The sequence below is a fragment of the Frankliniella occidentalis genome, unplaced genomic scaffold (assembly GCF_000697945.3).
Source record: "Frankliniella occidentalis isolate FOCC.00 unplaced genomic scaffold, Focc_3.1 Scaffold213, whole genome shotgun sequence".
In the NCBI taxonomy this organism is placed as follows: domain Eukaryota; kingdom Metazoa; phylum Arthropoda; class Insecta; order Thysanoptera; family Thripidae; genus Frankliniella; species Frankliniella occidentalis.
In genome coordinates this window covers 93,072-107,254 of record NW_026267339.1, presented here as the reverse complement: position 1 = coordinate 107,254, position 14,183 = coordinate 93,072, and the positions used below count along the sequence as shown (strand labels likewise).

At 47.0% G+C, this 14,183-nt stretch overlaps 2 protein-coding genes across 2 annotated transcripts; one reads left to right on the top strand and one right to left on the bottom strand.

The window, feature by feature from the left end:
- The first annotated feature begins 1,044 nt into the window (after nt 1–1,044).
- On the top strand, nt 1,045–2,745 carry LOC113202897 (larval cuticle protein 65Ag1-like). Its single transcript, XM_026417343.2, has 3 exons — nt 1,045–1,125; nt 1,451–1,605; nt 2,287–2,745. The coding sequence occupies exons 1-3, from the start codon at nt 1,114–1,116 to the stop codon at nt 2,609–2,611; spliced, it is 492 nt and encodes a 163-aa protein (XP_026273128.1). The 5' UTR covers nt 1,045–1,113; the 3' UTR covers nt 2,612–2,745.
- A 3,067-nt stretch (nt 2,746–5,812) lies between these two features.
- LOC113203059 (endocuticle structural glycoprotein ABD-5-like) lies at nt 5,813–7,556 on the bottom strand. Its single transcript, XM_026417543.2, has 3 exons — nt 7,400–7,556; nt 6,316–6,506; nt 5,813–6,236 (listed from the first exon to the last, which is right to left on the bottom strand). The coding sequence occupies exons 1-3, from the start codon at nt 7,409–7,411 to the stop codon at nt 5,975–5,977; spliced, it is 465 nt and encodes a 154-aa protein (XP_026273328.2). The 5' UTR covers nt 7,412–7,556; the 3' UTR covers nt 5,813–5,974.
- Nucleotides 7,557–14,183: the final 6,627 nt, after the last annotated feature.

Below are 14,183 nucleotides of genomic sequence, written 5' to 3'. Positions count from 1 at the left end.
CAAAAGAAGTCTCTATTGGTACAGCGTATGGCTGTGCATTTGTGTTTTCAACAGGGCGGGCGGGTATAGTCAAAAATTTTAGCTTAAGCTCAATTGACCTCAACTAAAGCAGCTTCGGGCGGGCTAAAATTTCAGGCCGTGCCCACCGCCTTCGCCTTGCAAACACTAGTCTGCATTTAAGCGGTGGGGGTGGAGGAAGCAGTGCTTCTAGCACTTCCAGTCAGAAAAATGAAAGGCTGGGAAAAATACGGCTAGCTCCAAAGTACATATGAAATAACGGTTAAGACAACGATCGTCAAGTTTGCAAAACTATGTTTGTTCCTGACAACTTCTTGTGGGTGTTGCCTCAATCTTAAATTTCTTCTTTCAAAACTACTTCATTTTCCAATCGAAGTAAAATGCTAAGCGAGATCTTTTCAAAATTTACACACAAAATGCTTGCCGAAGCGAAATAACTAACAGGATAACTTCAGGTTGTGTGTAAACACAATTCTAAGAGGCATCCGTTTGCAGTCGATTGTAATAAAATACCACTGTATATAATTTTTTTAAATATTTTTTTAGGAGGGGGGGGGGGCGAAATTTATCTATGGATCTTCATTCAGGTGACGTTTTATGATCGCCAAAGTCTGTGATTGGTAGTGCATTATTGCCGGTTCACATTTGAGGCGTCAAGGATTTCGAGCCAGCGAGCTTTTAGACGGGTGCGCCAACGAGCGCCCCTGGACCAGGACCATGCACTCAGGGACAGGAGTCGCTCTGCGGAAACACGCCTGAGCTGAGCAGCGGCGGCCGGCTCGCCACTCGTCGGTTAGCCGGAGCCTTGCGCCTGGGCCCACCGGCAATGATCTCCTTTCTTTTTGGGGGTGAGCGTTCTTTATTGTTGGGCACATCTACCCGTCCGACCCCCGCCCGCCTCCGCCTCCCTCCCGCCGTCAGTCGGTCCGTCTGGTCATGTCTGTCTGTTTGACTGTGCTGCCCGCGTTTAGCGCCGGTCGCGCGTTTGGCACAAAAAAAGCAGAGCGCCCCGCGCGAGATTGAGCTCAGAGCTGTATAAATATCGGAGGCCGGACTGGGGAGCGTCACTCGTCCACTCCGAGCCCAACAAGCAACATGAAGGTCCTGGTGAGTGTCTAGCACGAGGCTCATTGGTGGCCGTGCAGCTGACAGCCGCCATATAACAAAATCACCACCGGCCCATCTGTGAAAGTGCCAAAGAGCTCCTGTTCAGCATGGGCCTCAGCTGATGCGAGACCACTTAAGTTATGCCGAGGATGGGGCGCCTAGCCAGTCACGCCCACGGCTGCAAGTGACAGCTGGTTTTAACATGACAAGAAATATTCTAAATAAGGAGAACTTTTTTTAAAGTTTTATAGAATGCAGTTTGATATGTTCAGAGGTGTTCACATTAGTTTGCTGTGAAGTCAATGCTGCTGCCTTGTTGCTGCAGATCGTCCTCGCCCTCGTCGCCGTGGCTGCCGCCCGCCCCGATGTGAGCCACATCCTTGGCCAGCAGCACCACCACCACCAGCAGGCGTACGTCAAGCCCCCCGCAATCCTCCGTCAGATCCAGGAGACCTCCGAGCAGGGCGACTACAAGTTCAAGTGAGTCTGGATAAATTCTTTAAAAAGCTCAGGCATCGGTTTTTCCTTTTCTTGGTTTTTTATTGCGCAACCTCGCCGTTGCCCTGACCACTGTCCACGTGACGCGCGACCACGCACCGCTCCTTTTGGCCCCGTGTCGCCCTCATCTGGCAATAAAACGGCATCTTCGCGCGGCCGGCGAACGGCCTCCACGCACCATGTCTAAGGGAACAAATCCATCACACAGATGGGGAAATAGCAAAACAGAAACTGAATCCTTTCTCGTATTTCGCGCGCCGCCGCACTCTTGAAGGGCGAAGGAAAGGGCAGGTTAGGGTGTGAGCGCCGGGGGAGTGACACGATTTGTGGACCGTGACCCCGACTCAACCCAGCCCAGGTTAGGTGCAAATCGTATCGAAACGCCTCTGCAAGTTGCGAAGCGTGCCCAAAGTGGATGGAGGAGAGTTTTTCGCACCCATTTCCCGGTGGTCGGAGTTCCGTAAGCACCTCATCAGACGAGTCAGTCGGCCCGCCCCGCCGCGCCTCCTGGCGATGACTACTTGGCAAATGCTAGCGGCTCAGGTGGCGAACTTTGGCGCTCTGGGGGGGGTCGTCAGCACGGGCGTCACACCGCGGGAGCCCAGGGCGCGCGGAGCGCTGCAGTTTTCTCCTCACTAACCCTTCGAATCTGTGTGTCTACAGCTTCAAGACCGAGAACGGTATCGAGGCTGTCGGCCAGGCCCAGCTCAAGAACGCCGGCTCCAAGGACGAGGCTCTCGTGTCTGAGGGCACCTACTCCTACGTCGGTGACGACGGCCAGACCTACGCTGTTAACTGGGTTGCTGACGAGTTCGGTTTCCGCGCCTCCGGTGCCCACATTCCCGAAATCCCAGAGGAGATCAAGAAGGGTCTCGAGCAGTCCGCCAACGAGCCCGAAGACGACGGCCAGTACCGCGAGGACCCCAACTCCTACGACCGCGAGGGCGCCCAGTTCCAGCAGACCCAGACCCAGTACAGGAGGTTCTAAACGAACACCTGTTGCTACCACGTTACCCTGCAACCTAGTCAAGGCACTCAACCCAACCCTCAAACGGACTGACCAAATGTGTTCTTTAGAGAAACAAATTGCGAAATGAATAAAACGTATCTTCCTCCATCCTACCTTCCATGTTTGACTCCCACCTATTGCTCATACAATCTCTAAAACTAATATCACAAAAAAAGTTACGAAAACAATGTTTCTATTGTTGGGAAACTTCACATATTTAATACACAGTTAGTACTAGAATGTTAAGATAATTAAATCGTTGTATTATAGGGCATATACAAACTAACTTGATTCGTGCATTTCATTAGTATCGGGCTTAACTGTGAATACGCAGAAGTGTTGTGGGATTGCATAATCAATATGGCCGCAGGGGCCATGGCGCCTTACGGGTGTAAAGAGTAGGCAAACCCGCACCACTGCTGCGTATTCACAGTTACACCTGGTACGAATTCAAGCAATCAAATTATTTGCACACATTCTGCGTTGATTTGAACACTTTTGTGAATTCGAACATTTTTATGCATTTATTATAAGAAAGCATGCACACTATGTGCTCATACATGTAGGTATTCAGGAGATACAAGGAAGGATTTTTTTCGAAAGAGGGAAGAGAGAAGAGAAAGAAGAGAGGGACTAGAAAAAAAGTGAACAAGGCAGTAATTTTGAATGACATGCAACCTTAACCAAATTTGTCACTCCCCCTACTCTCCCCATGAATTAAACGTCATGTTCAGCTCGGCGTATACCTAAAATAATTTTGTTCTTATTTCGCTCGCGATTTTTGGAAGATTTATGTCTACTTGGGCATCTTTTTCCCGCTCTCTTCGCTTATGACCTTTCAGCTCTTCCTGCTCTTTGCTCTTTCCACAATTGCGAATAATTTTCTTCACTCAGTATGGCATCTATACAAAGTTTGCGACCAAAATGAGCACAACTACGAAAATTTACGCCCGATTCGCTCGCGAAACCATCTCAAGCTGGCCCGGGCCTTTCAAATTTACGGTATCTTGCGGTTAGTTAAAAAAAATATATAAAAAAAATGGGTCTTATTTTATATACACCCCAAAATCTTGTCATGCCTTAAACCATGCGGATTAGGAAATAAGTTGATAATTTAGCACATAAAAAGTGCCCCTGGAAGTAGGCAACCATAACATTTTGCCCCTCCCTTAGCCATTAACCAGATCCAGCCCTGCGTAGATAACGCATACATGTCCACACTTGGGGATAACGCAAACACTTGCACTGTTAAAAAAAGTTGTCAAATTATCACGCTCTTTGAAATGACTAGTTCGTAAAAAAAAATCATCATCATTCTCGTTTTCATTGGCATGTGACAAAATTCCTTCCATTTCGCCCGTTGTGGTCCATAACAATGATGCCTACTTTTCACCATGTTCTCACACTGAAACAAAACCGTTGTAAATTTTGATAGCAAGATATATCGTTACCGAACGAGTGGGTTTGTGCTATTACAAATTTTTGGTGCATGCGTTAGTAAATACCCACTGTTTTGAAATGAGAATTTGTTTCAGAAAATTTTGTGAATGTTGTTGGATTACGACATGTTTTTTTTTAATAACATTTGTTGCTAAAACCTAACCTAACCTAACCTTATATTATGAGAAGATTTCCCTCAAAATTTGCGGAATTTTCCTTGAACATGATCCAACATGGTAGTACCTAACGTTTTCCCCCCTTTCTTGAAAGAAAATTAGACATTGTTTTTACCGTGTCCTAGGACTCATGAAGAAGAAAGCAGCTACCTAAAAAACAAGTTTTGGGCTACTCATAATTTAAGTCTAAGCAAGTATGTGTAATTAAATGCGTTTATTTATTACACGGGCAAAACAATTTCCGATTTTTGTGGGAATAAGAAAAATTTTGAGGTACTACTATAGTTTAAGGAAACAATTCAATTAAAGTTGCAGTGTTTTCACGCACGCATCTTTGTCGCGTTCTCCTGGTACACCTTCGAAATAAAAATGTACTCCACCGCGGCCGCGTTTTTACACGCTTCTGTTCTTCACAGAGGGTGTTATTGAGAATAAAACATAATTATACTTAAGTAACACTGAGTTAGTGTTCGTTGGGCTGGTCGCATCTCAACATTATAAATATTTCAGAGCAACACTCGACAAATGTCGATTGAGTACGTGGAACGCCCAGCTTACACCTCAGCGGCTCCACCACACAGCGCCACCCAAACAGCTGCGCTGTCCACCGGGCTGCCTACCATCATGGCGTACAGGATGTGACAGTACGCTGTGCGCTCACCTTGTCTGTCCCCATCTGCGTCCACCCTGTTGCCCAAAAGGAAGCGGGGGCGTTCGGACTAGAAATGCGCAACGTGTGGTGCTGCGAACATTGGGAAAAAGTACACTGCACACACATCATAAAAGGGAACTCACGGACTAGACCAGTAAATAAGCCCCCTGATAGAAAGGCAGCTTAAAACACATCCGCCGTGAGGTTAGGCAGCCCAACTGGCTCCTTGAACGCCACGTGCTATGAAGACGTTGAAAGTGAAACTGGTTTCGTGGCCAGGACGGATGCCACCGTCATTAAGGGGAAAGGTCAGCACCCAACTGCTGCCGAAGGCAAACACATTCCGAGGAAATGCCGCTATTGGATTTCTCTTAACAGTTCAGTCGAAGTTCTACTAGAATTAGAGGACGAGTGAGCGTAATTAACGACAGGGACTGGTCGACCGTCACACATTTGAACGCGATGGGCGATGGCCCGCGGGCGAATCGCGATTCACAAGGCATTTCTCATGTTGAGATCTGCAAAAGATTTGCATTTTGTTCGACTCACAAAGATTTGATAAAGTGATCTACCGGACTACTGTTGAACTGTTGCTGACCGTGTGCTGAAGCCGTTCGTCTTCGTCTGCGTGAAACAGACGTAGTTTTCTGCGAATTTTGAATAATAATGTGTTATGTGAACAAAGACCGCAATTAGAAACAGCATTGTCGAAATGCTCTTTTGGTAAAACCGACTGATACGAGGGTTGAATATTTTCCTATAAGTTCGCTGTTAACAGTTTAACATTAAACTGACTAACGACTAGCGGTCAAATAGGTCAACAATTTCATGTGAGTATGGTTTGTGCGCAGAAACAAATAAAAAATAAAGAAGAATATTTTTTAGAGATGAGGAGAATTAACGATTATGAGATCATTTGTACATTAGGTTTATTTAATAGAAAGGTACTCAAGTCAAACTAAGCAGAAAAGTAGGCGAGTACACAGTACTCAGATTTGGCAAACGAATCATATCAATCGATTCGTAGAGGTAACACAGCAATTGGGGTACGTAATCCTAAGGTGAGCCAGTTGCTTAGAACTGGTCCTGCTGCTGGGGCTGGGAAGCGATGAACTCGAGGGACTTCTTGATAGCCTCCGGGATCTCGGGGGCAACGGGCAGATGGGCACCAGAGGCACGGTAGCCGTTCTCGTCGGCAACCCAGTTGACGGTGTAGGTCTGGCCGTCGTCACCGACGTAGGAGTAAGAGCCCTGGGCGGACTTAGCCTCGTCCTTGGAGCCAGCGTTCTTCAGGACACCCTCCTCCTGGACCTGGATGCCGTTTTCGGTCTCGAAACTGGAAAGACATTGTCGAATCAATGCGAGGGCCAGTTTGTAACGTCCACCGTCTAGCAATCGTGTGTGAAAACACTTACGCGTATCTGTAGTCACCAAGACCGCTGTTGTCCTGAACCAGGCGCAGGATGGCGATGGGCTTCTGGTACTGAGACTGGGCGGGGAAGGAGTCGAAGCTCTTGACGACGGGGGCGGCGTGGTGGTGGTGGTGCTGGTTGCCGAACAGGTGAGACACGTCGGCGGCGACGGCGGCCACGAGGGCGAGGAGGATCTGAAAAAGAGCGGGCCGGAGTGTTAAAAAATGAGTGAGCTAAAAGAGTCACTTGTCCTCAGGGAAAACAGAGGTGCAAATGTAGCACCTTTAAATGAGCACCTTTAAAAGATGCAAAGGCTTTAGTGACATTTGAATTGGACTCAAATTGCCTAATTGATAAATTTGGTACATTAGGCACAATTTAATGCCTTTTTAAAAGATGTACAGCAAGCACCATTAAAAATTCCTTAGCACAACACAAAATGTCGCGTTTCGCAAGGTGGCGCGAGCGACGGAGCAGCGTCGCAGTGCAACCGTTGACCCCTAAACTAACGACCAATCCTTGAGGAGGAAGAGGATGGCAAGAACTCGACCGCCCAAGGACGCAGGCGCACGGCCAAGGCAAAGGTCTCGTGGCGCCGTGCCGGTGCAGGCGGCACTGCAGGCGGCGCACCGCGGGAGCGGGACACCACACGCACCTCAGGTTACATTGTTGCAATCATACATCTGACCTTTACACTTGATTTTACACGATATTACATAAAATCATCTGCTAAAAATATTTCTTCTAAACGCCCTGGTCGCCTTGCTTTGGCAAGCAGGGCGACTACGGCGCTTAGACTGTTGCAATACTTTAAGAATCAAAGAAATGTTTTTAAAGATTATTTTTTTAAAAGTGTAGAAATTTTGAACTACCGTAGAATATTATTGTTTTACTTATTTACAGCACTTAACGGATGCAGCTATTGAGGTGGTGAGGAAGCATCAGAACTCGTTTCAAAACAATATGAATCTACTAACAACGGAAGTAGTACGGTAAGAGAATTCGAAAATGGCCGAAATTATTTGCGACAGCAATAAAGCTGAGGTAAAACTATGTACAGCTCGCCTGAAAAGATCGTTGTACTCACCAGGAACTTCATGATGAGTGGAGGGATGCGGCCGGTGCTCGGACTCGTCACAGACTGTGCCGTCCCCACTCTTCGGTGCCGCTTATATACGGTCAGCGGCTGCTCCAGGGCAGAGCAGTGGGCCCCCGGGGGCCCGGGCCCCTACCGGGGGCAGAGCAGCAGAGGGGGCCGCTGAATCCCAGACGGGCCCTCACCAGTCATTAGCTTTGGTTTGTTTCATTTTTGAGGCATCTTCTTATTGCCGCACTGTGTCGCACTGAGTACCGGGATGACACCGGCCCAGCAGCGTCCCCTCTGCCTTCTTGCAACGCCAAACAAATGGCCTCCGTTTATGGATTAGACTTCCAGGGCCCCGCAACTTTACAGCGCAAAAATCTGCAAGTGTGGTCGGGAGACAAGTAACAAACCCTCTTAACTCATGAAAATCATATGGCTGAAGGTACGATGCGGGTTTGCTTCCTTCGGTACTTGACAAGAGAGGCAGACAGACAAGAAGGGGGGAGGAGTAAGAGGATGGAGGAGGCAGGAGGAGGCAAGAGACAGGATGGGAGACAGTAGGAAGGAGGAAAGAGAGATATTGGTGCGCCACCTGATGTGGCACTGCAACGCAGCACTCGCGCCAGCCTGCCCAATGGGCATATGCCAGGCCATCGGAATTCGATTGGGGTCTAGGGGAGGGCGCGTGTGGTTCCTTTGAGCAGCCCGCATCCAATGCAGAATGTGCCGTATGAGTGTCAACGACATTACTGGTGAGAGGCTCTACTGCAGTAACTTTTCCAAGACGGCACACGTAAAACAACGCGAAATACTTTCTCTGTGTGGAGCAAAGGCACACCAAGGGGGTTGTATAACTCATATGATTACGGGAGCAGCTAAATCAGTTGAAAGAGTGCAATAATTGGTAATATTCTATGTGAGGTTTCAATTCTCGACGCTTACACCAGGTCACGCACGCACGCGCACGCTGACGCAGGTGCACGCCCTCACACACACATCCATACGCCCCCCTCCCTTTTCTGTGCACTCCTGCTCTCTCTCTCTCTCTCTCTCTCTCTCTCTCTCTCTCTCTCTCACACACACTCACACACACTCACACACACTCACAGGAACAGTAGGTGCGATGGGAAAAATCTCATTTGCTGAGATCGGATCAGTGCGATCAGCAGATTTACCATGTGTGACATAATTCATCGTGGTTATGGGGTGAGCACCGCCGGCAAGCCTAAAATAGGATAGACCATTTCGATTCCTTTTTTGTTTGGCTTTATGTCTTTCAGGCGTTCCCGACGAAATGTCACCCACCCGTAACCGATGGCCAACAAAAGGATTAACATGCGGGGTCAAAGAACTCGTTTCATTTTCAAAAAGTGTATGGATACTTTAAACCAAGTGAAAAACTGTTTCACACTTTTAAGTGTGCAGAATAAAAGCTTATGAACTTTTTAGCTATTACATACGTACTACAAAAAATTGGTATGCTGTGCATGTTGACAGATTTGCATAAGCACTATTTTTAAAGAAATCTGAAGATCTCAAGTTTGAGCAACTGCAAGCTGAATACTTGCCAGTGTTTAACAGCGTTGTAGTACACTTGCAAATTTTCAACAATGTAAGTTGCGCAATTGGAAGCAAGTCACTACAGAGTTACCTGCAAATATTTAGCTTTTAATTGATAAGCAGTTGCACACTTGATTTAATAGTTTCAGTTTCGAGAAGCGTTGTAACATTTTTCGCTAGTCTCATAAATTAAAACTACATCTATAAACAGACTATCCGTTTGCCATCATACCCTGTGTTTAGAGAAGAAATTGCCAGTGTACAAAACAGCAGGTAGGCCACCCGTCTTTTTTTATTTTGCTTTACGAAGCTACATTTTTTTCCCTTTTATCGGCTGCCTGTGTGGCTCGACTGGGGGTCCTATTAACGCTGACTAACAGCCACGCGGAGACCTCAACGCCAGAGATGTGCGGACAACACCCCACAAGGATAAATCAGTCCAAATGCGTGTATTTGCGGCGCGCAGCCTTCCCCATATCCCGAGGAGAACCGCATCTGCTACTGCAGGTGCATAGTTCCAAAAGCGCGAATAATGGCTCTTGTATGACCGCACTTTACGCGCACACATTTTTATCAGAAGGTAAAATAAGGAAAGCCTCGTCGATTGAAGAAGTAAACACTAAGGTGTATAATAACCATAAAAGAGTAAATAATTAGAGCGGTCATGTCACTGTGTCACGGCAAGGCGTCCGGGCAAGGTGCAAAACTGCGTCGCCGCTCGCTTCCTGGTTCACCTTCCTTGCCGTGAGTTATGGCGAGTAGCAGCCAGTCTGCTCGGCTCGAACGAAACAAAATCAAAACAAGTGGGTCTTCTTCATCGGGCCGGCCGGCGAAACCGAAAGTGGCGTCGGCAGAAGCCGCAAGGTTACACGGAGGAATCTGCCTTAATGCTGGCGGGCGGGCCGCACGACACCACCGCAGTACAGTCACGGGAAGAAGAGATGGCACGAGCCTACAACTACCTCCTCCACGGACCAGCTGAGTACTTTTTAGGAGGCGAGTGTACAGATGCGGGTCGCTGCCCCGACCGCCTGTCGTGTCCCGATCACTTCTTGATGAAGTCTGGCTCCCCTCCCTACCCCCGCCCTACGCCGCCGCCCACCTCGCCGATGCGCCACCCGCACATTTCCTGTTTTTACGCATGCAAGTGAATTTGTCGCCCAGACGACACCAAGAAGGGCAACAGGCAGACAAGGGCAACCCAGGTGTTTGTCCTCTGCTGTCTCGGCTTGCCTTGAATTTTTGGGGTCAGTCGGGTGGCCCGCTGGGCTGCGCCGGCCCGGCCACACGCTGGCCGAGGCCCGGCCGACAATGTTCAACAAGGGAATTGACGACACGGCATTGCTCGGCGGGAGCGCCCACAGTGACACAACCTCCTGCGACTCGCCGGTTCCAGGGACAACAAAATTTCGGGCTGCAAACCCGTCGCCACACTGTTTTCAATGTGAAAAAAATCTTTGTAAGTTTACGACATTTGTTGTAAATTTTACTAAGAAAATATTTTCGACAGGCCAATCTACTTCGCTCGTCCCTCCCCAAAGCACGCACAGCGCAGAAATTCTGGTGAAACCACGTAACGCATTTTTTTGACGATTTTTCAGGAACTACATATATTTCAATAGAGTAAAAATTATATCAACATACTGATATTAAAATTGCCAAAAAAATAAAATTCAAAAACAATCGGTCACAAAATTTATTTTTTCAAATATATTTTATGGGCTTTGAAAGTCTAACTCGTCAAAGTAGAGCCCTTTAGGCCAAAATTTTGTCCGTTTGGCTCTCTTTCTTTTCACCGTTTTGGAACGAGAAGGGGGGGGGTGGAAGAAAATAAGCGAAAAAATTATGAGCTTGCATGGAGAGTCGTAGAAATAGGTCGCAAATCAAAACATAGGATAGGAAAAAAACTACCTCCCTGAAACCTATCATTCTTAGTTAGGTTAATACCTCGTTGGGGGTCGAGGGTCACCTCCACTCTTTAAATCGAGGGGGCAATAACTCCCTTTTGAAGTGTACACATGATTCCCGAAATTCTTGATTCCCGGTGATTCCCGTCCTCTTTTAATTATTACATAGGTTTTTCGGGGGGTTTCAGTGGTATAAAACGCTTATTTCGACTGATTTGTACTTATTTCTCTAGTTTCCCGCTTATTCTAAGCGATTTCTATTGATTTTGATCAATTTTTATCCTGATGATTCCCAGACAGGTGTACACATGATTCCCAGAGTTATTGCCCCCTCGCTTTAAATCATGAACAACGTGGGTTTACCGCGTTATAGCGGGCCACAGGCCCGGCCCGTTTCTTCGTTTATGTTTTCCACTACCTACATGAGCGTCACAGCGTCACAGTGTTTCGCGAGATATCGCGAAGCCTGTTACGCGAGACGTGGTCTGGCGTACATCTACCTTGTAGTTACCGGAAAATGAAAAGGAAGGCAAGAAAGAAAGGGAGAAAACAGCGCGAGAAGGGGAGGGAACAACTGTTTTTCCTTTTTAAAATGCATCTCGTGTATAGAAAAATTCCTATACATGTATAGGAAAACCACTACACACAACTAGTACAGATCCTATACCGGTGTATAGGTGAATTCCTATACTTGTATAGGAGGATTACTAGTCACAAATAGAACTCCCACATACATGTGTATGTTGATAGCGTTTTAGACGTTTATAGGAAACCTACTGTAGAATTTTTATCCAGTTTACTTTTAAAAATTGGCATAGGACATTTAAGAACTGACGAACTGAAATCTTACAAGCATACTTTTATAAAAGTTCACTTTTTTCGATTATGTTGTTAATTTAAAGAGTAAATGTTGTCAATCATGTTGCCATATTTTTCAGACATGTGTCTTACACTGTGCAGGCTACGACCAATTTTTTGGTGCGAGTGCTCATCAGGCTGGAGAAGCTCGACAACCTGAGGGAGCGAATCTTACACCTTAAAATAGCAGATTCGCTCTCTCCGGAACAATAAAACCCTAAAAAATGTCAAAGATCGAAAAATCCACAAAATCGTGGCAAAAGCTGGTGTCATCATAGACCATTGTCGCTTTATGTGCCATCATCCTGGGGCCGTACGAACCTCCTATCGTGACCAAACACACGTCACGCGATAACACAGAGCCAACAAAAAGATAGAGGGGAGAGGGGGTTCTAGGCTAGTTCTCACCGCCCGACAATGCAAATTAAGTGAGACAGGAAAAAAACTATTCCGATCAACGTGTCGCTTTTATAGGTCTACTGCTAGTGTGCCGCGCGACGGTTTGATAGCGACCTTCACCTTGCCTGGGATGGGCCGGACACCGTGCCGGGATGCACGCTGGCACTTTCATCGGCATTCCCTCGTCTTTAGCGCGTCGGCAGAAGCCGCAAGGTTACACGGAGGAATCTGCCTTAATGCTGGCGGGCGGGCCGCACGACACCACGGCAGTACAGTCACGGGAAGAAGAGATGGCACGAGCCTACAACTGCCTCCTCCACGGATCAGCTGAGTACTTTTTAGGAGGCGAGTGTACAGATGCGGGTCGCCGCCCCGACCGCCTGTCGTGTCCCGATCACTTCTTGATGAAGTCTGGCTCCCCTCCCTACCCCCGCCCTACGCCGCCGCCCACCTCGCCGATGCGCCACCCGCACATTTCCTGTTTTTACGCATGCAAGTGAATTTGTCGCCCAGACGACACCAAGAAGGGCAACAGGCAGACAAGGGCAACCCAGGTGTTTGTCCTCTGCTGTCTCGGCTTGCCTTGAATTTTTGGGGTCAGTCGGGTGGCCCGCTGGGCTGCGCCGGCCCGGCCACACGCTGGCCGAGGCCCGGCCGACAATGTTCAACAAGGGAATTGACGACACGGCATTGCTCGGCGGGAGCGCCCACAGTGACACAACCTCCTGCGACTCGCCGGTTCCAGGGACAACAAAATTTCGGGCTGCAAACCCGTCGCCACACTGTTTTCAATGTGAAAAAAATCTTTGTAAGTTTACGACATTTGTTGTAAATTTTACTAAGAAAATATTTTCGACAGGCCAATCTACTTCGCTCGTCCCTCCCCAAAGCACGCACAGCGCAGAAATTCTGGTGAAACCACGTAACGCATTTTTTTGACGATTTTTCAGGAACTACATATATTTCAATAGAGTAAAAATTATATCAACATACTGATATTAAAATTGCCAAAAAAATAAAATTCAAAAACAATCGGTCACAAAATTTATTTTTTCAAATATATTTTATGGGCTTTGAAAGTCTAACTCGTCAAAGTAGAGCCCTTTAGGCCAAAATTTTGTCCGTTTGGCTCTCTTTCTTTTCACCGTTTTGGAACGAGAAGGGGGGGGGTGGAAGAAAATAAGCGAAAAAATTATGAGCTTGCATGGAGAGTCGTAGAAATAGGTCGCAAATCAAAACATAGGATAGGAAAAAAACTACCTCCCTGAAACCTATCATTCTTAGTTAGGTTAATACCTCGTTGGGGGTCGAGGGTCACCTCCACTCTTTAAATCGAGGGGGCAATAACTCCCTTTTGAAGTGTACACATGATTCCCGAAATTCTTGATTCCCGGTGATTCCCGTCCTCTTTTAATTATTACATAGGTTTTTCGGGGGGTTTCAGTGGTATAAAACGCTTATTTCGACTGATTTGTACTTATTTCTCTAGTTTCCCGCTTATTCTAAGCGATTTCTATTGATTTTGATCAATTTTTATCCTGATGATTCCCAGACAGGTGTACACATGATTCCCAGAGTTATTGCCCCCTCGCTTTAAATCATGAACAACGTGGGTTTACCGCGTTATAGCGGGCCACAGGCCCGGCCCGTTTCTTCGTTTATGTTTTCCACTACCTACATGAGCGTCACAGCGTCACAGTGTTTCGCGAGATATCGCGAAGCCTGTTACGCGAGACGTGGTCTGGCGTACATCTACCTTGTAGTTACCGGAAAATGAAAAGGAAGGCAAGAAAGAAAGGGAGAAAACAGCGCGAGAAGGGGAGGGAACAACTGTTTTTCCTTTTTAAAATGCATCTCGTGTATAGAAAAATTCCTATACATGTATAGGAAAACCACTACACACAACTAGTACAGATCCTATACCGGTGTATAGGTGAATTCCTATACTTGTATAGGAGGATTACTAGTCACAAATAGAACTCCCACATACATGTGTATGTTGATAGCGTTTTAGACGTTTATAGGAAACCTACTGTAGAATTTTTATCCAGTTTACTTTTAAA